The sequence below is a fragment of the Mus caroli genome, unplaced genomic scaffold (assembly GCF_978045245.1).
Source record: "Mus caroli unplaced genomic scaffold, Mus_caroli_1 scaffold_12, whole genome shotgun sequence".
Taxonomy (NCBI): Eukaryota; Metazoa; Chordata; class Mammalia; order Rodentia; family Muridae; genus Mus; species Mus caroli.
In genome coordinates this window covers 115,978,531-116,003,396 of record NW_028227267.1, presented here as the reverse complement: position 1 = coordinate 116,003,396, position 24,866 = coordinate 115,978,531, and the positions used below count along the sequence as shown (strand labels likewise).

The window sequence follows — 24,866 nt, the reverse complement described above, 5'->3', positions numbered from 1 at the left end:
GATCTGCAGCCTGCATGCTCCATTGCTGGTCCATCCTCCGATGTGCCCACTGCCACAATACTGGCAAGGGTGTTTATTGGATTATCATAGTTATCTTCAGCTGCTGTCTGCTTCATACAAACCTAGATTCAGCTGAGAAGAGGGAATCTCAACAGAAGTATTCCCCAAATCAGATTAGCCCAAGGCCATATCTGTGAGCATTTTCTTTTCAAGACAGTATCTCACTATGTAGCTCTGGCTATCCTGGACTCAACCTATAGACCAGACTGGCCTCTATCTCACAGAGATCTGCCTGTGTGGCACTATGCCCCTATGAGGTATTTTCTTAATGACTAATTGTTGTAGTAGGAGCCTAACAGTGTGGGCAGTGCCATCTCTGGATAGAGAGACTTAGGCTGTATAAGAAAGGTGGTTGAGCCAGGCATGATGGCACATGCCTTTAATTCCAGCAGCTTTCAAGAGGTGGATCTCTGCAAGTTCGAGGCCAGCCTGGTCTACAAAGTGAGTTTCAGGACAGCCAGTGCTGTTACACAGAGACACTCTGTCTTGAAAAAGCACACACACACACACACACACACACACACACACACACACAGGTGGCTGAGCAAACCATGGGAAGCAAGCCAGTAAGCAACACTCTCCTCTGTGGTTTTTACTTCAAGCTCTTGCTTTCAGTTTCTACCTTGGGTTTCCTTGATGATGGATTAAAGCCCAAAAGCCAGAATAAGCCCTTTCCTCCCCAAGTTGCTGTAGGAAATTAAACAGAAATTAAGTTAGAACACAGAGCAGTTGACTACTCTCTTGGTTGGATTTAAGGTCTTCTTCCCAGGAGAGCTTCAATGCTGCTACTGTAAACATAGTCAAAACCCATGGCCAGGGAATTCATAGGCCACATCACAGAACCTATCAGGTATTACCTTGCTAAACGGTCATGCTCCAGAACTGACTGACACACATCGATGCTGGTACCTATACACTACATGCTCCAAAACTGACTTACACACATCGATGCTCATACCTATACACTAGTGCTGTTCTCAACCTTGCTCAAAGAAGCTTCTCATTGCAGAGGGCAGTGCTTAATGCAAAGACTCGCGATGGCCCCAAGGGCTGAGAATATGGGACTGCGAGTGCTCTGCACGACACATTTATGCATGCACACAGACACATGTGTGTACACATGCAGGCACACATAAGTGTACACCGACACACGTGCATGTGCACACACACACGGGCGCATGCACATACGTGCACACACTAAGTGATTTTTAAAACGGAAGTTTGAAACAGTGTCCCCGTGACTTAAGAGGAGCAGAAATGTCCAAGTGTGAACAGTATTATCTTCCCTGACTTCACTACCTTAGTAAATAACACTCACTAGATAACCGCTAACTTCCTTCTTTTAATTTAATTTATTTATTTATTATAGGTAAGTACACTGTAGCTGTCTTCAGACACTCCAGAAGAGGGAGTCAGATCTCGTTACGGATGGTTGTGAGCCACCATGCGGTTGCTGGGATTTGAACTCCAGACCTTCGGAAGAGCAGTCGGGTTCTCTTACCCACTGAGCCATCTCACCAGCCCTAAGGTCCTTCTAAGATGTGAAAGACTTCCCTGCAAACCTGTATGAGCAAAGTGGCCACATGCTTAGCCTTTCTCAGTTACAGTGATGCTCCCCATCCTCTGCAAGCCTTGTAAAGAGAACAGGACTTAGTGTCATTGCCAAACACAAACTTTGGTGCAACAATTAGAAAACAAACAAGGTATGTGCAAGCATCAACATCTTGATGCATCAAGCAACATCCACACGAGACTGTCAGGGACAGCATTGGGGCTACTGTCCGCCATCTTCTCTGACAGCCTATGTATAAAGTCTTCCTCATGTATTCCATTAGACTATAGTTCAGGAAAACCCCTTTGCTTGGTGTCACCTGCCTTGTTGTAACTTCTCGCAAGAACCCTAAGTCTTGGGTGAAGGAAAGAGCTCCATTGGAGGAGTACTTGGCTAGTGTTGACAAAGTCTTGGGCTTGTTATTCAACACTACATAAATTGGAGAGTGCACATGCCAGCAAGTTGAGGTCACCCTGGAATACATGAGACTTTTTCAAAACCAAACAACCCTATACCTTTAAGGGACTCTGGCCAGCTCTAGCATGGCAAGGATGGCTCTGGCAGGTCTTGCCTTCTCATTTCCTCTGCCTTGCTAAAAACTGTTAGATTATGTTTCTAAAGCTATCCCCAAAGATACAACCCTTTGGCTCACCTAATTAACATTCCCAATTAAAACTAAACACCTCATCTTAACAGGGGTGTTCCCTTGTTACCTTTATAAACTGTCATTTGCCCATGTGCCATGTCTGTCTCCTCTCTACCCAGAGGCAGTCCTTTGACCCTCCCTCCCCCAGGAAAGATAATCTGTCCCCTTCTCCCTTGTTCCCTTCCCCTTCTCACTTATCTTCTTCTTTTTTTTTATTTTATTTATTTATTATATGTAAGTACACTGTAGCTGTCTTCAGACACTCCAGAAGAGGGAGTCAGATCTCGTTACGGATGGTTGTGAGCCACCATGTGGTTGCTGGGATTTGAACTCTGGACCTTTGGAAGAGCAGTCGGGTGCTCTTAGCCACTGAGCCATCTCACCAGCCCTCTCCCTTATCTTCTATGTTCTGTTTTTGTCTCTTATTCCTTGCCCTTTGTCCCTCTGAGGGCAAATAAATCTCCTTTGTGCTCAGAACTTGGTCTTGGGGGTCCTCAGCCATCTCTTACACACCTTAACCTTTAGTTGGCTGATAACATTGCCATATTTAATCTATACATAATCTTTATATTTAAAGTGGATTTCTTTTTTTGAGGCATAGTCTCACTATGCAGCCCTGACTGTCCTGGAACTCACTATGTAGACTAGGCAGGCCTCAAACTCACGGAGATCCTCCTGTCTATGAATTCCAAGTTCTGGAATTAAAGGTGTGCACCACCATGCTTAGTTAAAATGGATTTTTTACAGATAACAAACTATGGATGTTTTTGTATAATACACACTATTAACACTTTGAAATTCTTTAATACATTTGTTTAGACATTTAAAAATGATTGTAGATCTATGTCCTGGTGTTGTGTGAAAGGCTTTCTCTGAGGAAATGCAACACGTCTACTTGTCTCAGATCAGAACACCACAGCAGACCAACCTATGATACCCCCAAAATACAACTTGGTGAACCAATGAATTTTATTAAAGTTACTTATAGGAGCAGAAATGACTCTGTTGCACCACCAAGGGCCACCCCTGCATGGGTGACAGCTCACAAAAGTGGGGAACCAGGGGCACACTGCACAGCCTGCAGGGAACTCACCAGATTGGAGAGAGCCCTTTCCAAGCGACTGTTCTAAACTTCTTCCAGGGAAAGTCTGCTGGTTTCTGCTTCTCCCCAGCTGCTGGTCTGGTCTCAGAATCTTCTTTACAGCTAGTCTCATCTGAGAGTCTTCACAGCCTAACCCTCTCTGAGAAGGACTCTCAACTTTTATTGCTTACTATGGTGGGGAGGAGCCTAGTGAATCTGATCAGTTTCAGGGACTTCTTGAAGTTCTTTTGAGTTGTCTACCTTTCTGTTTAAAGAGCTTCCCTGCAGCTTGGAATGTTTCATTCTCAGAGGTAACTGTTACATATCATGTAGTTATTTTCTTGTCGCTGAGATAACAGCTGTCTTAGTTAGGGTTTTACTGCTGTGAACAGACACCATGACCAAGGCAACTCTTATAAGGACAACACTTAATTGGGGCTGGTTTACAGGTTCAGGGGTACAGTCCATTATCATCAAGGTGGGAACATGGCAGCATCCAGGAAGGCATGGTGCAGGAGGAACTGAGAATTCTACATCTTCATCTGAAAGCTGCTAGCAGAATCCTGGCTTCCAGGCAGTTAGGATGAGGGTCTTAAAGCCCACACCCACAATGACACACCTACTCCAACAAGGCCACACCTATCCCAACAGGGCCACATCTTCTAATAGTGCCACTCCCTGGGCTGAACATATATAAACCATAACAACAGCTGTGACCAAAAGCAACCTGGGAAGGGAAGGGCTCACTTGCTTTACATTGGCTTGGTTATCAGAACACAATCTGTCAAGAAGGGAAGCCTGGGTAGTTACTTAAGAAGGAACCTGGAGGCAGAATCTGGAGCAGAGACTTCTGAGAAGTGCTTGCCTACGGGCTTACTCCTCAAGTTCAATCAGATGGCGGAGGGGGAGGGGGAGGGGGAGGGGAGGGGGAGGGGTGAATTCAGGATCACCTGCCCAAAAGTGGAACCACCACAGTGAGCTGGGCCCTCCCACATCAAACAGTAACACAGGAAATGCCCCACAGACAGGCCTTCAGGCCAATCTGATGGAGGCCATTCTTTAATTAGGTATATTCTGTATTCCTAGGTGACCATAGTTAATGTCAAGTTGATGAAAACTAACCAGCACATTATTTTGTGCTAATATCTCCCGCATTTGTGATTTCTTCTAATTCTTCGAATTGAATTTAAATAGATCTCAGTTAACTGAAAGACCAGATATAAGATAGATTTCAGGTTGCAAGGGTCCATGATTCGCTGAAGAATGATACCCTGGACTCAAATAGTATGTAAACGCAGAATGTTTTATTCTGCAGAAGTCCACCATGCTGGGGTCTCCCACTTCCAAGATGGAGAGTCAACCAAGTGAGCTCGCAGGCCTGATTTAAAGCACATTAGGGGATGCTGAGGTAGGTGACCTCCATCTGTTAGGTCCATCTCTATGGGCATTCCATTACCAGGGTATGGGAGCTGGAAACTTGCTGGGGAGGTCTGGAAACTGTTGCTGGGGAGGTCTGGAAACTGTTGCTGCCGTTGTAGCTGAGGAAATCTGGAAACTGCTGCTGACCCATTGTCCTTGCCTCAGACCAGCTGGCAGGGCAGCTTCTGAGGCCTGGACTTCTCTGGACCAATTGCCCAGTTCTTAAAAACAGAGATTTAAGCCTAGTCTCCTTAACTGCTAATCTGAAGCCTGCCATGGAATCAGCCTACCCTTCTCAAGGCAGAATATGGACTTCCATCAAGTGTGTTAAAAACCTACTTCCTGGGCTGGTGAGATGGCTCAGTGGGTAAGAGCACCTGACTGCTCTTCCGAAGGTCCAGAGTTCAAATCCCAGCAACCACATGGTGGCTCACAACCATCTGTAACGAGATCTGGCGCCCTCTTCTGGAGTGTCTGAAGACAGCTACAGTGTACTTACATATAACAAATAAATAAATCTTTAAAAAAAAAAAAAAAAAAACCTACTTCCTGCCGACTTCTGCTCTGTCATCTTGTTAGTTTCGGAATCCAACACTCATCTTGAGTGAATATCATCCCCTTAGATAGGGTGTTTTTATGAGAGGCACTATTGAGCATACGGGGATCCTTTCTCTCCAGCAGGATCATAGTTCCAACTTCAGATTAAAGAGATGTTCACACTTTTTCTTAGCTCTAGAGCACATCCGCATTAGACCCTTGAAGCTCTCTTTTATCTGCAGACATCTCCAGTTAAAATGCAACTTTTCTGAGAAGAAAAATCACACCTGCCCTTCAGAGGAATCAGCGAGCTGAAAGAGAGAATTGCTACCCTGTAGAAGAAGTGAATCTGGGTTCTTTTTGAAAAAGTCTTCCCGGGGCTAGCACCCAGAGCCAGCAACAGAGCTCAGCGTAGCATCACGTGTCTGCAGCAGCTGCGGGATTGGAGGAGCGTTTTTTAGTGCTGCGGTCTAAGCGCGGGCGGTCCCGCCCAGCTGCCAGAGGAGCCGGGTAAGCGGAGAGAAGAGGCCACCAGAAGACCGTAGAGGGGAGGGGGCGGGAGGGGGGTGGGGCAGCCTTAGCCACCCACGGCCTGGAGCCTGGGAGGACAAGGAGCGACGCTGGGCTACCCGCCTCGTCACAACTTGCCCGGACCAGACACGCTTTATCTTGCGCCCTGGAAGAAGGAGCCCGCCTGCCTCTTGCTGCTCAGTTGCTCCTCGGCCTCGGCGAGCCCCGCCTCTGCGCCAGCAGCAATCCCGGGATCTGGATCCCCCGTGACTCCCCGTGCCTTGCAGCGCCCGGCTTTCGCCCAGGAGCGCGCAGCTGGGGTGAGCCGAGGTCTAGGATGCTCCAGGCGTCCGCCGGACTTCAGCCACACAGAGCATCTTGCATCTCTGTTGGCGAAGTCGGGCCTTCTTCCCTATTCTGTCTGCTGAGATCCGCAAGACTGCAGATCTGCAGCTCCCCTCAACCCGGCTTCCCAAGCCTTTGTCTTTTCGGGTTCATCAGGCCAGCAGTACAGTGCAGTGTGCCCAGAACAGTAGGCTGCACAGGATTGGGAACCCAGTCTGGGGTGGGAGTAGGGGAACAGGAAAGTATGCCCCCTGCCTTCCTGTTCCGGCCATCTTGTGGCGGATTCGACCTAGGGGGTAAGGATGGCTAACTGCAGATGCCCTAAGCTCATGGACTGCCAAGACCTTGGGCCTGCACCGGTTCTTACTGGGTCTGCTGCGGAAGCGCGGGAGCCTCTCCCACGTTCAGCTAGAGAGCCTTTGGAACAGAGCAAAGGTTCACCCGTTTAACAAGGCAAAGGCAAAGAAAATAGAAGGGTATGAGCCTGGAGCCATTATCTTCTTTACTGAACACCTAAGTCAGTCGACCGTTTTTGATTTTTGTTTTTTAATTAACCAAGCACATTCTGAACGGCCTTTCCTTTCTGCACTAGGTGCTTGAAACACAGCGGTGAGCGACACACCTCTCCTGTTCCCGCTGATCCTGCCAGCCCAGTGGATGGAGCCCAGAATCCACAAACCTGCCAGGTCCGTAACCCACACGGGGAAACTGAGGGCTAGGGTCAGCAGATGTGTTCTAAGCTAGGCATCAAAAATATGAAAGAACCAGTCTTTAAAACGGTCTATATTCTTAGGGCTTCTGTGCTAGGTTGCAGTAAAATGTGATTTTCTTATTGCCTCAGAATCTTGTGAATGTGTGCCTTATATGAAGTGTATGTTTTATTTCCTGGACACTTTCATGTGGATGTATTTATATTACTATGGAAAGTGCTCAAAATAGTTGGTTCCAACTTTACTTCCAGATAGTTACTGTGAATTGTATTTTCCTTTCTTCTGTTCACGTATTTGGTTGTTAGGAAAGAAAAAAATTTTCCTGATGGTTGGTCCAAGCAGGGCCTCCCTGGTGGATTGAGGAATGCCTGGCTTTTCCTCAGCTCCTTGATCCCGGAGGTAACCACAGGCAGCCTCCAGAAGACCCCTACAATGAGAGGCCTGGGGTCTGCAAGTCACTGCTAGAATTTTTTAAAGAATGCAGCACCAACACAGATTTGTAAGGTAAATACTGTAGCCCGGTAAATCTTGATAGAAAGCTGAAGGTCGAAGTTCCCATCCGTTTTTAACTTCACCATTTTAAGATATGTTGAATGACATTTTTTTTTTAATTTCAAAATTGGAATGGCAAGCTATTGCATACACTGGGCGAGTTATCTGGTTTGTGACCTGACAAGTTGTCAACGCTGAGTTGCCAGCCCACAGAGGGAGAGCAAGACCTTTTAAAAGAACGTTGGAAGTAAGGCATTTAGAGAGGCTGAGGAATGAACAAGTGTAACCTTACTGTGGAGTAATGCACACAACGCACCCTTAATTTTAAAAATACAATTCCATTAAAGTTGGCAAATGTCAATGTATACATCCGCATAATTAATACCACAGTCAAAATACAGAAGGCCCCACCCCAGATTTTCTTCCGGTCCTTAAGCCCTCACTTAACTCTATACTTACTTTGTTGCTACACGTTTCCCCAACCTGTGAAAAAGAGACAAATGTGTATTTCTAATCTCAGAACCTAACGCTAGCATAGGGATGGATGGCCAGAAGACCACAGCTAGGACTTGGAGACGTGACCCCACGCATGTTTTAGGGACTCACTGGGCCCCCTCTTGAAACCAGGGAGGGTGGTGTCAGGGAAGGTGGCGGCCAAGAGATGCCCACCACACAGGTGGACGAGTCCTGTGGTGTCTCCTGCTGGTCCAAGAGGTCTTCTCTGTCTTTCTGGTCCCACAGGTCCCTGGGCGCATGCTGAACGCGCGTGGGCGGACACGCCCTGTACTCCAGGTCGGGGCAGGGCGCTGCCATAGCAACGTCCTGGACGCCCAGATCCTAGGCCGCCGCCGCCGCCGCAGCGGGGGTCTGGGCCATCTGAGGCTCACGAGGAGAGTGGCGGCGGCGGCCCCGAGGCGGCCAGGGCTGGGAAGACGACTCTGCTCCGCCCCTCCAGCGCAAGCCTAGGCGGCGGACTGGCTTGCAAGCATGGTAAGATGCACGTGGCCGGAGGTGTCTGTCCCGGGATGCAGGGCAGGGACGGTCGGGGTTCTCCTGGACTCTTAGCTCTCCATCCCCCGCCTCCCGCCGCGCTGTCTCTTCTTCCGCAGCCCTTCCAGAAACACGTCTACTACCCTCTGGCCAACAGCCCCGAGGGGCCTGACGCCTCTGCCGTAGGCGCGGCCCCCATGGCCTTTGTCCCCCCCAGCGCGGCCTCGGGCCCCCTGCCCTTCTTCCAGTTCCGGCCGCGACTGGAGAGCGTGGACTGGAGGCGGCTGAGCGCCATCGACGTGGACAAGGTTGCCGGCGCCGTGGACGTCCTGACACTGCAGGAGAACATTATGAACATCACCTTCTGCAAGCTGGAGGACGAGAAGTGCCCGCACTGCCAGTCAGGGGTAGACCCAGTGCTACTGAAGCTGATCCGCCTGGCGCAGCTCACGATCGAATACCTGATGCACTCGCAGGAGTTCCTCACCTCGCAGCTAAACCTGGTGGAGGAGAGGCTGCGCCTGAGCCTGATCGACTATGAGCAGAGCAAGCAGCTGCTCACCAAGCAGGCTGGCGAGATCAAGCTTCTTAAGGAGGAGTGTAAACGCAGGAAGAAGATGCTGTCCACGCAGCAGCTGATGATAGAGGCCAAGGCCAGCTATTACCAGGTGGGACATTGTGCAGGGCCAGTTCCCTTTAGGAACCTATCCTTTCCATTATGCACAGAGATTTTTCCCCCTCAAAGAAAACAGATTAAGGCCAAAACGGTCACTTTAATCAACAGCAAAAATATTTCATTGCCTTCTGCAGCCACCAAGGAATTAATAATTAAATATCTAATATTGTCTGCAGGGCTTATGGAGTTATCCAAATGTTGGCTGTTGAGCCTGTTTCCTCTTTACAATGGATGCTGTGAACAGTCCAGTTGTGTGCACATGGCTATTGAAGTTGGCTCCCAAAAGACCTGGAATAGGATTTAAGATGTGAGCCCCTCCCCCACCTTGAATTGAAGTGTTTTTCAAATGACAGAAAAGTGCCAAAATAGAACCTTAGTGGATCCCTCACCCAGCCCCTCTTACCTGCATTTGGCCCACTTCTGAGTCCCCTCTGTCCCTGTTTGGTTCCTGCATAGGAACCATGTCACAGTGAGTTAGACTCCTGAAGTTCTCAATGTGTACAGTTCCCCAGGACAAGAATACTAGCATTAGCACTTAAGGACTTTTTCTATTCAAATCATAATCTCCCTCTGTTATGAATTAGACATTGAGCCCAGGATCCATATTGCAATTTTGAAATCAGTGTACAGGTTGAGAAATGCTTAGGGTCAGAAATGTTTTGAAATTTGGAATATTTAATTAACATTCATCTTACAAGGTACCCGGGGCTGGGACTCAAGTTTATATATGTATATTTGTGTTTATACATATTTGCGTGAGTCTGCATGAGCGTGTGCAGGGGCCTGAGGAGGCCAGAGAGGGTCAGCTCTCCTGGACCTGGAGTTACGAGTGGTTTATGAGCACTTTAATCTGCTTGCTGAGACTCTAACCTGGGGCCTCTGCAAGAGCAGTGGGGGTTCCTCAGCCCACGAGACCCAAACCAAGACCCATCACTTGGATTGGGTGTGGAATTTTATACTTGTAGGGTGATGTCTATGCTTTGGAGCATTTGGGGTTTTAGGTGAGGAGGCTCATCTAACTTGTGAGTAGCTGAAGGAAGGACAAACTTTGATTAAAAAGATAGTAAAGGACAGGTTGACAGAATGGGTCTTATAATACATTTAGGATAAGTGCTCTTTAATTGTCCTTGGGAACGCGGGAGCCGACGACGCAGGTTTCAAGGTTGCAGAAGTGGGTGCAGGGCAGAGAAGTGCCTAAGACAAATCCCAGGAACTCTGAAAGCAGTGGATGGCATCCTGGGGAGCAGCGGCTGGGAAATCATGCTGGTAGGAAGGCCCAGGGTCTGGCCTTGGGTAGACACTAGGAGGCACTCTCTTCAAAGGATACTTGATGTCCTCAGTAGTGACTTTCTTTACAAACACCACGTGAAATTCACACACCTATAAAGAGTGCTGAGGTTGCTTTCTTCTGTATAGCGAAGAGAATCGGTTCTTAAACATTTAAAGGAAGTGTGTTGTTCCCTAGGTTGGGTCACAGTCTAGTGAAATATTAACACATCTAGCAAAATGTTATCTCTCATTCTTCCAGTCGCCATAGAAATAATTGTTAGCAAAGATTTTCACAGGCGAACCATGAGTGTGACTGAAAGCTCTCTAACAAATACGAAGTAGGATTGACGCGTGAATATGTAAAGGTAAGGACTCTATCAAACCTGTGGCGCCTGTCAACCCTTAGCACAGGTGTCTCTCTGAATGCCAGCGTTGACTCTGGTGGGGCAGGTGTGGGTTCATGTGGGACAGATGACATCACCCTTTCCTACCTAGGTGGACAGGTGTTCTGCTATCTGTGAAACGACACGCCTTTCTTTTTTTTTTCTTTTTTTTTAATTAGGTATTTTCTTTATTTACATTTCAATTGCTATCCCAAAAGTCCCTCATATCCTCCCCCCACTCCCCTACCCACCCACTCCCACTTCTTGGCCCTGGCATTTCCCTGTACTGAGGCATATAAAGTTTGCAAGACCAAGGGGCCTCTCTTTCCAATGATGGCCGACTAGGCCATCTTCTGCTACATATGCAGCTAGAGACACGAGTTCTGGGGTTACTGGTCAGTTCATATTGTTGTTTCACCTATAGGGTTGCAGACCCCTTTAGCTCCTTGGGTACTTTCTCTAGCTCCTCCATTGGGTGCCCTGTGTTCCATCCAATAGCTGACTGTGAGCATCCACTTCTGTATTTGCCAGGCCCCGGCATAGTCTCACAAGAGAGAGCTATATCTGGGTCCTTTTGGGAAAATCTTGCTGGTGTATTCAATGGTGTCAGCATTTGGAGGCTGATTATGGGATGGGTCCCCGGGTATGGCAGTCTCTAGATGGTCCATCCTTTCGTCTCAGCTCCAAACTTTGTCTCTGTAACTCCTTCCATGGGTGTTTTGTTCCCAATGCAAAGAAGGGGCAAAGTGTCCACACTTTGGTCTTCGTTCTTCTTGAGTTTCAATGACACGCCTTTCTTAGTTTCACAGTTAGACTGCATAGGTCTGAATGTGATTCCACGGCAATGTTGCAGAAATGTTTCATTCCTAAGCACACTGTCCTCTCTGGAAACAGGGCATTAGCAGCAGCAGCAGCCTGTCAGGATGAGGAGTTCCATGCGATAAGACAGGTAGCATGTGTGAGGGCCCCGTGGAGGCATGGATTCAGTTTTCCTTGCGACTTTCCAGTGCTGAGTTATGGCTTCCTGTTGTCTCTTGTGAACCCTCACACCACTTTAAGAGTTCACTGAATAGTGGAGGTGAAGAAGGCCAAGGTGGAGGTGGGGGTGCACGGGGTGATTCGGGTGTTCAAAGACTACACCTGTGAATGGAGAACGCACAGCAAGTGTTGAGACTCCAGGTGATACTTGGTCGCTAAAACATTTTACGGAAGATACTTGAGTTAGGTTAGTCATTTGACGTTAGGTTACAGTCACGGGTTTTAATTGATTAAAACTGATTAATCAACCTACTGCCAGAAAAATAATCCAACCCAGGGCTTTGTGGCATGTGTAGGTAGCCCTCTACTGGAACATGGGCAAACTACACCACGGAAGAAAACTTGACTGTCCCTCTGCCAATAACTCCTGAGCTAGTGCAGGGTCTCAGAAGCCTGTTCCTTCTCCAGGCTGTTGTGCTGACCAGTTTGATCCTGTTCAGGTCTTATGCTGGCGGCCATGGTTCACGGATGCAATGGCCTCATCATGTCTCGGAGAGACTGTCTCTAAGGAAAGTTCCTGATACCCGGCTGTTGCGATCTATCTTTCTTTTCCACGGCACCTCCCCAGCTGTTGGTTACCCCATGACATTCATGGCACTGTGGCACTAATTGGCGTATCTTTCCAGGGTGATTGCTATTATGGTTTTCAGGACTCACAGCTCAGTAAGATTGTTGATGCCCTTTCTCCCTCAGCAGCCTCTACGGCACCTTAAAGCACCGTGAAAACTAGCCAGCAGCAGAGAAACTTCCAGATTAGTGCCAGAGTGACTTACCCAAGTCCCGTACCCAAAGTGTGGGTCTTACAATCGCGCTCTAGTAGGTAACCAAGAGCACCTGCAATAAACTATTGAGGGTTTCTGGGACCCCTAGCAACTCTGTAGGGTCTCCCTGCACCTGCCCCTGGGTTTTTTGTTTGATAAGGTAAGGCTTCTTGGAGGAGCATTATCTCTCTGCATAGGGATAATTCGATGAATATCAGTTGTAGGATGGATGATAAGGCTGAGCTACATATACCTAATGGAATTTTATTTATCTGTAAGGAAAAATGAAATTGTGAACTTTGTATGCAAACTGGTCAGTATAACTTTACTAATTACTATTCTAGTTTCATGTGTTTTTTTCTACTTTTAGTAACCCAGACCCAGAAAAGAAACACATGTTCTTTCTCGTATGTCCATCCTAGCTCTGAATCTGTAGATCCAGTTTAGCATAGAGTACCTGTAGCAGCCAAGAGACTAGAACGAGGAACCCTTAGAAGAGGAGAAAGTGCATCAGGGGGGAGGACAGACAGTATGATGTGGGGGTAAGGAGGGGAGCGTACGTGGGGAGGGGCAGGGAAGAGTACAGCAGACACAAAGGAAGAGAGGTAACACTAAGGATGTGTAGAAAAGTCACATGGAAACCTACTATGTTATAAGCTTCTGGTTTGTTTGTTTGTTTGTTTGTTTTTGAGACAGGGTTTCTCTGTATAGCCCTGGCTGTCCTAGAACTCACTTGTAGACCAGGCTGGCCTCGAACTCAGAAATCTGCCTGCCTCTGCCTCCCAAGTGCTGGGATTAAAGGCGTGCACCACCACTGCCCGGCTGTATATATATGTGTATATTTTTAAAACGTACTTATTTTGATTTTATGTGTGTGGCTCTTCTGACTGCATATATGTCCATATATCACATGCATACAATACAAGCAGAGACCAGAAGAGGGAAGTCAGATTCCCTGGGGTTGTGGTGATAGACAGTTGTGATCTGCCACTTGGCAACTGGGCATCAAACTCGGGTCCTCTGTAAGAGCAGCCAGTGCTCTGAACCACGGAGCCACCTTTCCAGCACGCACTCACATGCATGCATGCACACACATGTGCGTACACACACATATTTACATTTTTTTAAATTGGAGATGTGTTCTAATGGCCAAGCATTCCTTGTGGCCTTCCATTGCCTGCCAGGAGATTATGATGTCTTGGGGATTCTGATTCCAGAGGTGTGGAATGAGGACCTCCCCTTGTTAAGAAACAGCCACACCTTTCTGATGCTGTGGTTGAGACTATCAACAGAATTAGATTCTGTAGGAAAATGTGAGTTAAATAAGTCTGTCTGTCCTCGGGCTACAAAAGGCTCCAGATGGACTGAGATGTGAGATTGAGAGTGTGTGTGTGTGTGTGTGTGTGTGTGTGTGTGTGTTCTCTCTCAATCTCTCTTCCTCCCCCCTCCCCTCCTCCTCTCCCTCTCCTCTTCCCTCCCTTTCCTTCTCTCTTTCTCTCAAACCCTTCCATACCTTCAGTCTAAGATAATTTGTTGAGGGACTGTGTGCATTTTCAGAGTATAAGAAATCCCTTGACTTAGAAGGCTGCTGTCAGGACTGAGACAGAAGATGGGCGTGTGAATCATTTATGTACTGATGGACACATTCCATCCCATGGCACCTCTCTTCTGACCTGTCTGGTAGACTTTGCTGTAAACTGAAAAGTGTGTACTACTACTGTCTCAACTGCTAGACCTTAACAAATCACCATTTGTACGTAGGTTTCTGCTCTGCGGAATGGAGATGGAATCATACCTACATCGTAGCCATTGTTAATGAGCTTTGTGTGGCCTTGCTTAACATAGTTCTTTTAGCCAAAGCCTGAGACTGCCGTACAGAGAGCCCTGTGGCACACAAGACAAGCACCAGAGCTGGCTGACTGCGAGAGGACAGAAGTCACATGACTGCCAGCATTTTAGGTTTTCTTCACCTCTCTCAATTGCAGAGGCTTTGGGTTCTCAGCAAAGAGATTGAGCAGCCCATGCAGTCAAGGACACCTTCAGACATCCCAGTCCCATTTCTGTATTCCTTCTCTTTGTCTTCATCCCTCTGCTTCAAGAAATCACAGAAATTATGTAGTAAAAATGAAACATTTAAGGACGTCTGCTTCCTGCAGGCCCTTTTCCCATTGGGAACCTGAGTGTGACGTGTTTTATGCAGTCAGAGTGTATAAAGTGGTCACAATGACAGTGTACATTGCCCTTTTTTCCTCAGCATTTTGTTGTATAAATTTTACAATATACAGAAAAATCAAAATAACCATATGCCGGATCTCCATATATAGAAGATTTTAAAAGGAAAAACCATAAGAACAAACCATGGACTGAGTAATAATAACCTAAAAAGAATGTGTAGAACGAACAGTGCAGCTGACAAGCCCCGCCTCCTGGATGCGATGTGCGCTGCTGTTTGCTCTTTTTCCATGCTCTACTTTGGGGAAAGTTTAAGAGAGAGAGAGATCTGTGCGGGACCATCCCCCGGAGTGTGAGCAACCCCCAGAACTCATACCCTTCATTTTTAAAAATAGTTTCCCTCCATCCATTTCCAGAGGAAATATTTCTGTCCCTGTGTTCTCCTTTATGTTTTTTGTATACCATTTATCTTTGAAATGTTTTTCTGAAAGTATATATTCACAGGAGAATGTTTTTAGCTTCAAAACATTTCACACACACACACACACACACCCCTACTACACCTGTATTAGCTAGTACGTCTGCCATAACAAATGCCATCAATTAGTTGGCTTCAGTAACAGAAATTTATTTCCGCAAATATTTGGAAGCTGGAAATCCTATGCCAAGGTTTAATCCTATGCAGGGCTGGTTTCTGGTGAGGTTTCTCCCCCTGCCTTGAACAAATTGGTGATAAGAAGACAGAAACCCCATGTACAAGCAACATCGCCAGGGCTTCCAGAAATTACCAGAAGGTTTGCTTCAGCTGTCAAAAAAAAATATATCCCACTGACTTATTTCAGTTTGGAAGGGCATCCCTTACATTACATAACCTTACATTTGCCCTTTGAATTAATATCATAGCCAGCATCCTGTATCTTTTAGGAAGAAAGCCACCATAAGGCATGCTTCAGAGCCCCAGTTTTAACTGTGAGCAGGTGGGGAAACTCACGGCAGACATTTGCGTTTGCTGCTTTCTTTCCAGTGCCATTTCTGTGACAAGGCCTTTATGAACCAAGCGTTCCTACAAAGCCACATCCAGCGCCGCCACACTGAAGACTCTCACCTCGGTAAGCGTGAACTCTGTGCTCAGAGTTGTTTTCATTCCGTCCTCTTCCCCTTTCTCAAGGAGACGTGGCTCAGGGCATCCCTCAGTCCTCGTGAAAGAAAGTCTCATAGGCTGGGAGTAAATATTGAGCCCCTTAGGTGCGTGTTCACAGTGCCCTACCTACCCCACGGCTGGGAGTGGACTGGAGAAGTCCAGGGTCAAGTCTTGTGTTCTAACAGAGGGCTCAAGAGACACTTAAACCCAGTATGGTGTTTTCCAAGTGCCAAATGCAAAGACAGGACAAAGGGAGAATCCCCTCAGGTTTTCTGTGAAGCTCTCTGAGGAGGCCATGTCGAACCAGCGTGAGATCCTATGAAGAAGCCACAGTCCGATGAGAATGAAGGTCCAGAGTACATGGACTTCAGTACTGAGGGGCGGGAGGAGAGGCTGGGATGTGTGTTTAAGGAACAGCAAGGAGACTGGAGGAGTGGGGTGAGTAAGGCAGAGGTGTGTAGAGGGCTGGAGGCTTGGAGGACTGATCTCAAGAGCCCATGAAGGCTCTGGCCGGTGGGCGTTACAGTACGGGGATGACGTTTGTTGCAGAGGAGAACGATGATGTGAATAGTGCCCTACAGAGACCATTCTGGCTGTCGATGATAGAAGGAGGTCGAGATAGAGATAAAGCTATGGTCTGCAAGGGCAATAGCAGAAGCTGGCAGAATAAGGCAGTGCATAGAGATCCAAGTGAGAGAAGAGAGAGTCCTGGACCAGGTGCTTCTGGGGCAGAGGGGGAGAAAAAGAACACGTTGTTGACACAAAGCCTACAGAGCTATGACTTGGGGGTCAAAGTGAGAGACCTATGAGGACCTACTCATGTTTAGAAGAATGTTTTCTGTGACAGAGGGCTAGGCTAGGGGGTAGGAGGGAGCTTAAAAGTGAGAGGAGATAGGAGAGTTTTCACTGGACACACTTACACATTTACATCTGTGAGTCACGCGGCTGGTGTTTGAAAATGGAGGCCCAGGATAGATGGATAGATAGAAGGATCTGGAAGTCACTGGAGGACTGGGCTGGCTGAAGTCATCTAGTTAGAGATCAGAAGACCCAAGGTCAATACTAGCCCCACCCCCTCACATAACTTTATTCCTCAAGAAGGACAGGAAGAGAGTGGCAATGAGGGTGACCTAGGTAGGCATTGTCTTGAGCAGTAAGGGGAGAAAGGTTCCGAAAAGGTGGCAGTGGTCAAGTGTATCAGATGTTCGAGAGGCAAAGAAGACTGGGATGCAGATGGGGAGCGTCCCGTAGCTGCACAGCAGTTGGCCTTGACATCGAAACATCAAAGAACTGATAAAGACCACATGTCAGTTTGAATGAGTTGAGTTGAGAGCCAGTGAGGAAATGCTCTTAACCAATCTATGTTCTCCATGTGTGCTGGGAAGGAAAGCCAGAGACCTGACACATCACCTCAGTTGAAATGTCGAGACAAGAGAAATTTGTCTTTTGTGGGAGTTAGCATGTTTGGGTGCTGATGGAAAATAACCAGAAGGTAGAGGTAGAAATAAAGACCCAGAAATGGGAGAGTGCTCTGTGGTTTACCCAAGGAGTCAGGCTTCCCACAGGCTCCCGTCTTCTCAAAGACTAGAGCATCCCCTCCTCCCCAAGCAGACCAGACTTTGGGCCACCGTAACCTACAGAAGCGTTTTCAACAATTGTACTGATTTTCTTCCACTGGGGCCAGTCTGTTTGTATTCCTGCCCACAATGCTTTGTAGTAGAAGCAAATCAGATGGCAGAAAGTTTCATTGTAGAACCGCGGACCACCGATGCAAGTAAGCGGTGTATTGGGAACATGGAAGTGTTTGTTGAGCGGTTTGTAAGTGGCCCACCATTCTTCGGTATGAAACTGATCTCTCTCTCTCTGTTTCAGTATCTTACCCCACCTCATACTCGTGTCAGAGAGCGCTTCCGACTCTGAAACGAGTATTGTTTCTTCAGGTCATCTTTGAGATTCTGACTTTCTGCTTTGGTTCCCATACCTTTCATGTCTACACTCACAGCACATGTATACCATTCAGTCATGTGTACATCCTCGTGTAAGTACATGTACAGACGTGTCCTTCCTTTCACCACCGCCTTTCAGTTCTTCGCTTGCGCCCTAGTTGACAGACGACTGCCCCAGCTTGCGTCTCGAATCCCCCAGCCCTCTCAGTGATCGCTGATAGGGGACTTCGGGGATCTTGGGTGGGAGTGCAAATCATGGTGACTCTATAGTTTCAGTACTGTGCTACTTGAAGGTGAAGCCCTTGCCTCTCTGCTTTGAGTGAGACGGACATCTCTGAAAAAGTCCTGAGCACTCGTGGGTCAGAACCACCGGGCTCACTCCCTGAACAAGGATCTCACGGTGACCCTGTTGAATAACCAACCTTAGTACAGTGAGTGGCGGAAAGAAGCCACTGAAACTAATGAAGTGTCTGGTCACACAAAGGGCTCCAGACAAACAGTAAAGAACAGGACTGGGCTCGTGGCAGTCCCAAGGGAGAGAGAGCGTTTTCCATTGTCTTAACCTTAGAACTGTGCCCCGTGAGTGTTCAGGTGAATTCATAAGATATCGTATTCTAACTAGATCTTCTCTTGCACAGAGTATAATACAAAGGCCCAGACCGACAGGCTCCAGAAGGAGATCGACATGTTGAAGGAACAGCTGCAGCTCACTAGGTCTCAGCTGGAGTCTGCACAGCACTCTCATGCAGTCCGCTTCTCTAAGGTAGAACACAGGGCTCTGTCCTGGAGATGGTGCAATGACAAGTACTTTAATGCAGGAAAAGAGGCATGCTGACTTCATGGTGTGTGTGTGTGTGTCAGTGTGTATGTGTCAGTGTGTGTATGTCAGTGTGTGTGTGTGTTAGTGTGTGTGTGTCAGTGTGTGTGTCTGTGTGTGTCTATGTCAGTGTGTGTGTCAGTGTGTGTGTCTGTGTGTGTCAGTGTGTGTCTATGTCAGTGTGTGTGTCAATGTGTCTGTGTCAGTGTGTGTCTATGTCAGTGTGAGTCAATGTGTCTGTGTCAGTATATGTCAGCATGTGTGTGTGAGAGAGAGTGAGTGTGTGTATCGTCTGTGTATGATATATGTGTGTATTAAGCATGATATGTGTTGCATGTATGCATACTCGTATGGGCCAGAGTCCTTATTCCTTTGAGACAATATCTCTCACTGAACCTGGTCAAGGCTGAATGCCCTCAGGCCTCAGCAGTGCTCCTGTTTGTGACTCGCACTGCACAGGGTTGTAAGCTTGTATGGGGCCATTCTGGGTGTGTACATTGGTGTCAGGGACTTGAGCGCAGATCCTCATGCTTACGCAGCAAGCACTGTTAACCACCAAGCCAGAGCTCCAGACTCCAAATGTGGTTTGCTTTTGTTTACTTGCATTTATTTATAGAGTACATGTATGTGGGTGTGCGTGTGTCCGTTACCCACTGAGCCATCTGCCTGTTCCCCATCTGCGCTTTGATATGGAAGAATCACTGGGTACAGGCCAGTGGCTTTGGAAAGTGTTACTACAGGTCTAATTCAAAGAAGAAATACTAACAGATTTGGGGTGAAGCTATGATTTGTTTGAAAAATTTGCACATGTGTTATATCCAGAGCCCCTAGTGACATCATGCTAAAAAAATTTCAGGACTACGAAATGCAGAAAACAAAAGAGGAAGACTTTCTGAAGCTGTTTGACAGATGGAAAGAGGAGGAGAAGGAGAAGTTACTCGAGGAGATGGAGAAGGTCAAGGGGATGTTTATGAGGGAGTTTAAAGAGTTAACTTCTAAGAACTCCGCATTAGAATATGTAAGTATGCAACCTAGACGCCCTCATAGGATTGCTTGCTTTAAGATGGGTGTTAGCATGGCATCATAGCCAGGGGTCAGGTCTTTTACATGCCAAGTATACACCACCCCTCCTCCTCGGGCATCCCAGGTCGCAAGAGGCGCTGAGGAGGTAGAGCAGGTGAGAGCGACTGTTTTGTTGTGAGTGGGTGGTCTGTCCCCAGACCCTAGAACACAACCCCTGTGGGAGTATCTGTTCCACCCAAGAAGAAACTTCCTTACCTGGTTAGGTTTAAATAGCCTTAAACCACAAACCCTTGAACGAATTCTAGAATGTTCCGAGTAGTGGATGGAAAGGCTGATACAGATCACCAAGGCAGGAGAAGAGGAAGAATACTTGCTAGCCCTCTCCTCGGTCCACACCTGTCCTTTGAGGAGGATCGGGTCTCTAAAGTAAGCAGGAACCGGCACGTGGGCCCTGTGCCGTGTGGGAACAGCTGTGGTCCACAGACACCTCCGCATCCTCTGTGCTGCTGCAGATCCAGTTCCTGAGGAGAAAAAGTAGGAGGGAAAGAGGTCGATCCTCGGGCTCCCTCTAGGGGCGGACGAGTTTCAGAAGCAGAACCAAACACAACACCAGAATCCTTTTATTCTCCTTTCCTGCTCAGGATCTCGTCCAAGACGCCATGTTACAGTGGGTCATTCTGACTCCTTAGGCTTTTCTGTGGTCGGGGATAGTTTGTCAGCCTTGTTGTTGTGGAAGCTAAAGATCTGAAGTGCGGGTTGTTTGTGTGGCAAGTCCCGTTGCTGGGGTTTATCTGACTAGTGTCAGGGTGTCGTGATTAGTCACCGTTTACATGGAGTGGATCTCGGAGATACTGTGTCGCTTCGTCGAATTGTACCAAGGTCACGCATGGTCTCCGTGGTCAAAGGCTTTCACTTTGGCCTTCTCCTCTGTACGGAGAAGTTTCTTTGCACTTTCAGCCGTTGCAGTGAACGTACAATGAAGTAGTGGTACACTGTTCGTGATGCTAACTTTATTGCCTGTTGTTGTCTGAGATTTTTTTTCCATAATTAACTTTAGGGAAATTAAAACATTTATATCCCTAGTGGATTTACTGGTATGGCCTCTGGGCAGTGTTCGTCTTCTATTGCAATGTGGTAACTTCTCAGAAATGTCACAGGCGTGTTGATACACCCCTTCAATCCAGCACTGGGAGGCTGAGGCGGGGTCAGCCAGAGTTCAAGTCAGTTTGGCCAAGGCAGCAAGAACTGCCTTAAAAAAACAAAAAAAAAAAAACCAAAAAAACCCAAAAAACAGAGAGAGGAGATATACCCAGTTCCTCTCACAGATGTTTCTGTCAAGAATTTAAAGACCCATCGTCAGAGGCCAGAGGTTGGCTTGGGGCGTGGGTGAGGGGGCAGAGAGATGGCCAGCGAGTAAAGCAGCTGTGTGCAAGCCGGCTTCAGTCCCCTCTCAGTCCCTGAAATGCACAGAAAGGCAGAAAGTGAGACTGGACTACGGTTGTCCTCTGACAGCCCCATGGACATGGGCATGCTCTGGCTCCCAGTAACAGACTACTTAAAAAAATGTCAGTCTCCTTCCCATTTTTTCCACATTCTGGTGGAGATATCAAAGATCAGAGACCGGTAGAAAAAGAGCAAAGCGGAGGAGACAGGCAAGGGGTGTCCGGAGGGACAGGGAGAGCTGAACGCGGCTTTGTGCTTCCGGCTTCTTCGCTGTTGCCGTTAAATCAATGCCTGACGTTTCTCTTGGTGATTCTTTTCATCCATAGCAGTTGTTAGAAATACAGAAGTCTAACATCCAGATCAAGTCCAACATAGGCACCTTAAGAGACGTTACTGAGCTGAGAGAAGACCACCTTCCGTGTCCCCAGGACTTCCAGAACATGCTGCAGCTACTTGACAGCCAGGTACAGCACGCGTGGTGACCACGGCCACAACATGTAATGCGTATCTAATTACGTGTGTGTGTCTCCATGAGCTTATGTGCACGGCATATACGCAGTGCCCATACAGGCCAGAAGGAGGGCACTGGATCCCTTGGAACTAGAATTACAGGTGGTTTTGAGCCATGGCGTGGATGTTTGAACCCAAGTCCTCTACAAGACCAGTAAGAACTCTTAATCACGGAGCCAGGTCTACATCGCCTTGGTTTTTCTCTTAATGAGTTCGTTCCCAGAAAATGTTTTTGTTCTGTTTCTTTTTTTTTTCCCTGTCTCACAACAGATGCCTAATTTATAGTAGGTGTTGACTCACAGATGTGAGTATGGGATAGTAGTTCACACTGTTTCGGTTTCCACCCACAAAAACGTCACTCTGAACTAGTCAGTTCATATTATTATTCAACGTTTTCCTGACTGCAGTTGTAGCTCTCACTTAAAAAAATGCATATTGAGCCAGGCGTGGTGGCGCACACCTTTAATCCCAGCACTCGGGAGGCAGAGGCAGGCGGATTTCTGAGTTTGAGGCTAACCTGGCCTACAAAGTGAGTTCTAGGACAGCCAGGGCTATACAGAGAAACCCTGTCTCGGAAAAAAAAATGTGTATTGAAGCATTAAGCTTCCATTTGGTTTGCATATAGCTCTGCGCTGACAAACCGGTATCTCTTATATACTTTGTTTTCATTTGGAAGTCATACTCCATAATCACTCTATAAAAGTTATTTTATCGCAATGATAAAGGGAAAGAAATTAAAAATCAAAAAGGCCAATGTATAGGTTGGTGGTATAGCCTTGTGAGGCCTGGAATCCAGTCATCCCTCTATGTTGGTAGGAGGTGGGGACTGTGACTGTGGGTATTATAACCTACACATTCAACCATGTCGGAAAAGCCTTTGAGTCAGTGAGATGGCTCACAGGGTAAAAGGTTTTGCTACCAAGCGTGATGACCTAGGTTCAACCCCTGGGACCCAACTGTGGACGGAATGAACCAACTCCCCCAGTTTATCTTCTGCCCTCCTCATGTGGTGCAGAGACAGCCTTTGGCCTTCCACGCACACACACAGATGCCTACGTGCACATACCTGGAAAGCAAGCACAGCACAATTTTTAATAAGAGTAAACCTGTGAAGTTTTTAAGCAGTAAGGGCCTTTTGAAATAGGATTGCTGTTTCTTGTTTTAATGCCACATCTTGCCAGCCTCCCTCCAATGCACCGCTTGCCTGCATGTGTGATTGTCCTGTCTAGCTTGAGTCTTTCAGTGACACAGCCCCCCTCCACTCACACACTTTTCAGACTTCTTCACGAGTAGCAAGGCCCCGTTTCCCACCCAACTGTCCTGCACAGTGATGGTGTCCCTTCAGCCTAACGTCCTCTTTTTAGAACACGGCTCCTTGTTCCCTACCGTGGTCCCACAGCTTTCTTTGCCGGCAGCGACCTCTCTGTTCTCAGAATCCTTCTCTTACACATTTCCTGGTACTACTAGAGCAAACTTCCACAAGGTCTCCCCAAATCTCCTCTCGACTAGACCGTATGGTTGGGTCACCTGAGCAGAGAACTTACACATCTTCAGTAGGAATTCTCCCGTGGTCATGTGCACCCCTGACCTCTACAGTGCACGGTGTCTTTTTGATCCTCTTCCAAGCTGCCAGTGGTTGCTCAGCCACGTGACTGCCGTGAGTAGGAGATTAGAAGCTGACATTTACCTTCTACAGACCACAGTGTCTCCCGTGCACCGAGCTGCCTGTTTTGAACCCAGGCACCCAGCAACCCTAGTTCTTTGACCCCTTAGCGTCTCACACTAGCATCTGCTTTTTTCAAATAATGTCTTACTGGAACACAGCCATACTCATTCACTGAAATCCTGTCCATGGCTCTTCTCCCCTGTGCTGGCTAGTTTCCAGTCAACTTGACACAAGGGTAACGCTGGAGAGGAGGGAGCCTCGCTTGAGAAAACAAGGTCCAGAGGCTGACAAACCCTATAGACCGATTTCTGAATCAGTGATTGATACGGAAGGGCTTAAGCCATGTGAGTGCGGCCATCCCTGGGCTGGTGGCTGAGCAGACCATGTGGAACAAGGCAGTAAGCAGTGCCCTCCATGGCCTCTGCGTCCTCCTCTGCTTGAGTTCCTGTCCTGACTTCCTGAACCTGTGTCCCTTCCCACCCCAGCTTGCCTTGGTCATGGTGTTTGAGCCCAGCAATAGTAGCCTGAATTAGGACACCTCCATACCCAGAGTGTGACAGATTCCCCCGCCCCCACTTTGTATCCTAAAATACTATCTGTGTCGTACAAACATCTACAAATCCCAGCCCCACAGTACAACCAGAGACATGGGTCTGAGCATTACGGCCACATACAGTCTAAAAATGCCAGCAGGGATTTTACTAGCTTTTCAGGTTTCATAGGCACCCAGTAAAGAACAGGCTCCAGAGTGGGATGGGTTTCTGTGTTACAGGCATATCATTTGTTTTGCTTTCCTGCAGGCAAGCAAGTGGACAGATCGATTTCAAGTTCTCAATGAAGAACACAGCAAGGAGAAGGGGCAGGTAAGACAGTTAGTCACCCACCCTGCCGCTTTGTCCCCAAGTGGAGAGTGCAACCCAGGGACGCTCAAGCACACCAATGCACACACATAGACACACACACAACACATGCATATACATATGCACACACACAAACACACAAATGCACACATGCATGCACACACACACACATGTGGTCGCACACACGTATACACACGCACTCACATGCAAACACACGCACATGCAGACACATACACAGGCACAGACACATGTGCGCACACACAGAGACACACATATATGTGCACACACATGTGATCACACAACACATGCACACATGCACAAACTGGTCTTTGAAAAGAGTTTCCAGTTTACTCGATAATAAAAGTGGTATTTTCCTACTTAACATTTCTGGAGAGAGATGTAACAAAATTATTAGAAGTATTTATAGTTTTTGCTACCAAAATTAACTGCTGCTGCTCCTTTGTAAGTTTCTCTTCAGTTTTCTTCCTATACTATAAATGTTAAAAGATTTTAAACCGTGTTATTTGTTCTTTAAGAGTTTCCTACACATATGCAGTATATATCGATCTCACCCATTCCCAGCTCTTCTCCTCCAGCTTGTTCTGGACTTGGACCTTACCAGTGTGTCCTCTCCTCCCCAATTTCATGTCTCCTTTTCAGAATATGTTTACAAAAATAAAGTCATTGATTCCAGTCAGTGCTGCCCCTAGGCACACAGGTATAGGGCATCCACTGGCAACTGTATATGTCAGAAAACTCATTGTTAATGTTTCCACTGGGGGCAGAATGTATCAAGATGGGAAATCTTGTTTATTTTTG

General features: G+C 47.4%; 1 protein-coding gene across 9 annotated transcripts in view; it reads left to right on the top strand.

Annotated features, from left to right (window-relative positions):
• Positions 1-5,870: 5,870 nt before the first annotated feature.
• Dzip1 (DAZ interacting zinc finger protein 1) overlaps positions 5,871-24,866 on the top strand; it is a 49,582-nt gene continuing 30,586 nt past the window's right edge. The window contains exons 1-10 of one of the 9 annotated variants that reach the window (XM_021182554.3): positions 5,871-6,125; positions 6,743-6,836; positions 7,166-7,364; positions 8,094-8,342; positions 8,462-9,010; positions 15,666-15,750; positions 18,367-18,491; positions 19,402-19,563; positions 21,341-21,475; positions 23,988-24,050. In XM_021182554.3, the coding sequence (XP_021038213.1) occupies positions 8,340-8,342; positions 8,462-9,010; positions 15,666-15,750; positions 18,367-18,491; positions 19,402-19,563; positions 21,341-21,475; positions 23,988-24,050 (1,122 nt within the window). In that variant the 5' untranslated portion in view covers positions 5,871-6,125; positions 6,743-6,836; positions 7,166-7,364; positions 8,094-8,339. The other 8 variants (XM_085828840.1, XM_021182553.3, XM_029468835.2 and 5 more) reach the window with 8 other exon arrangements.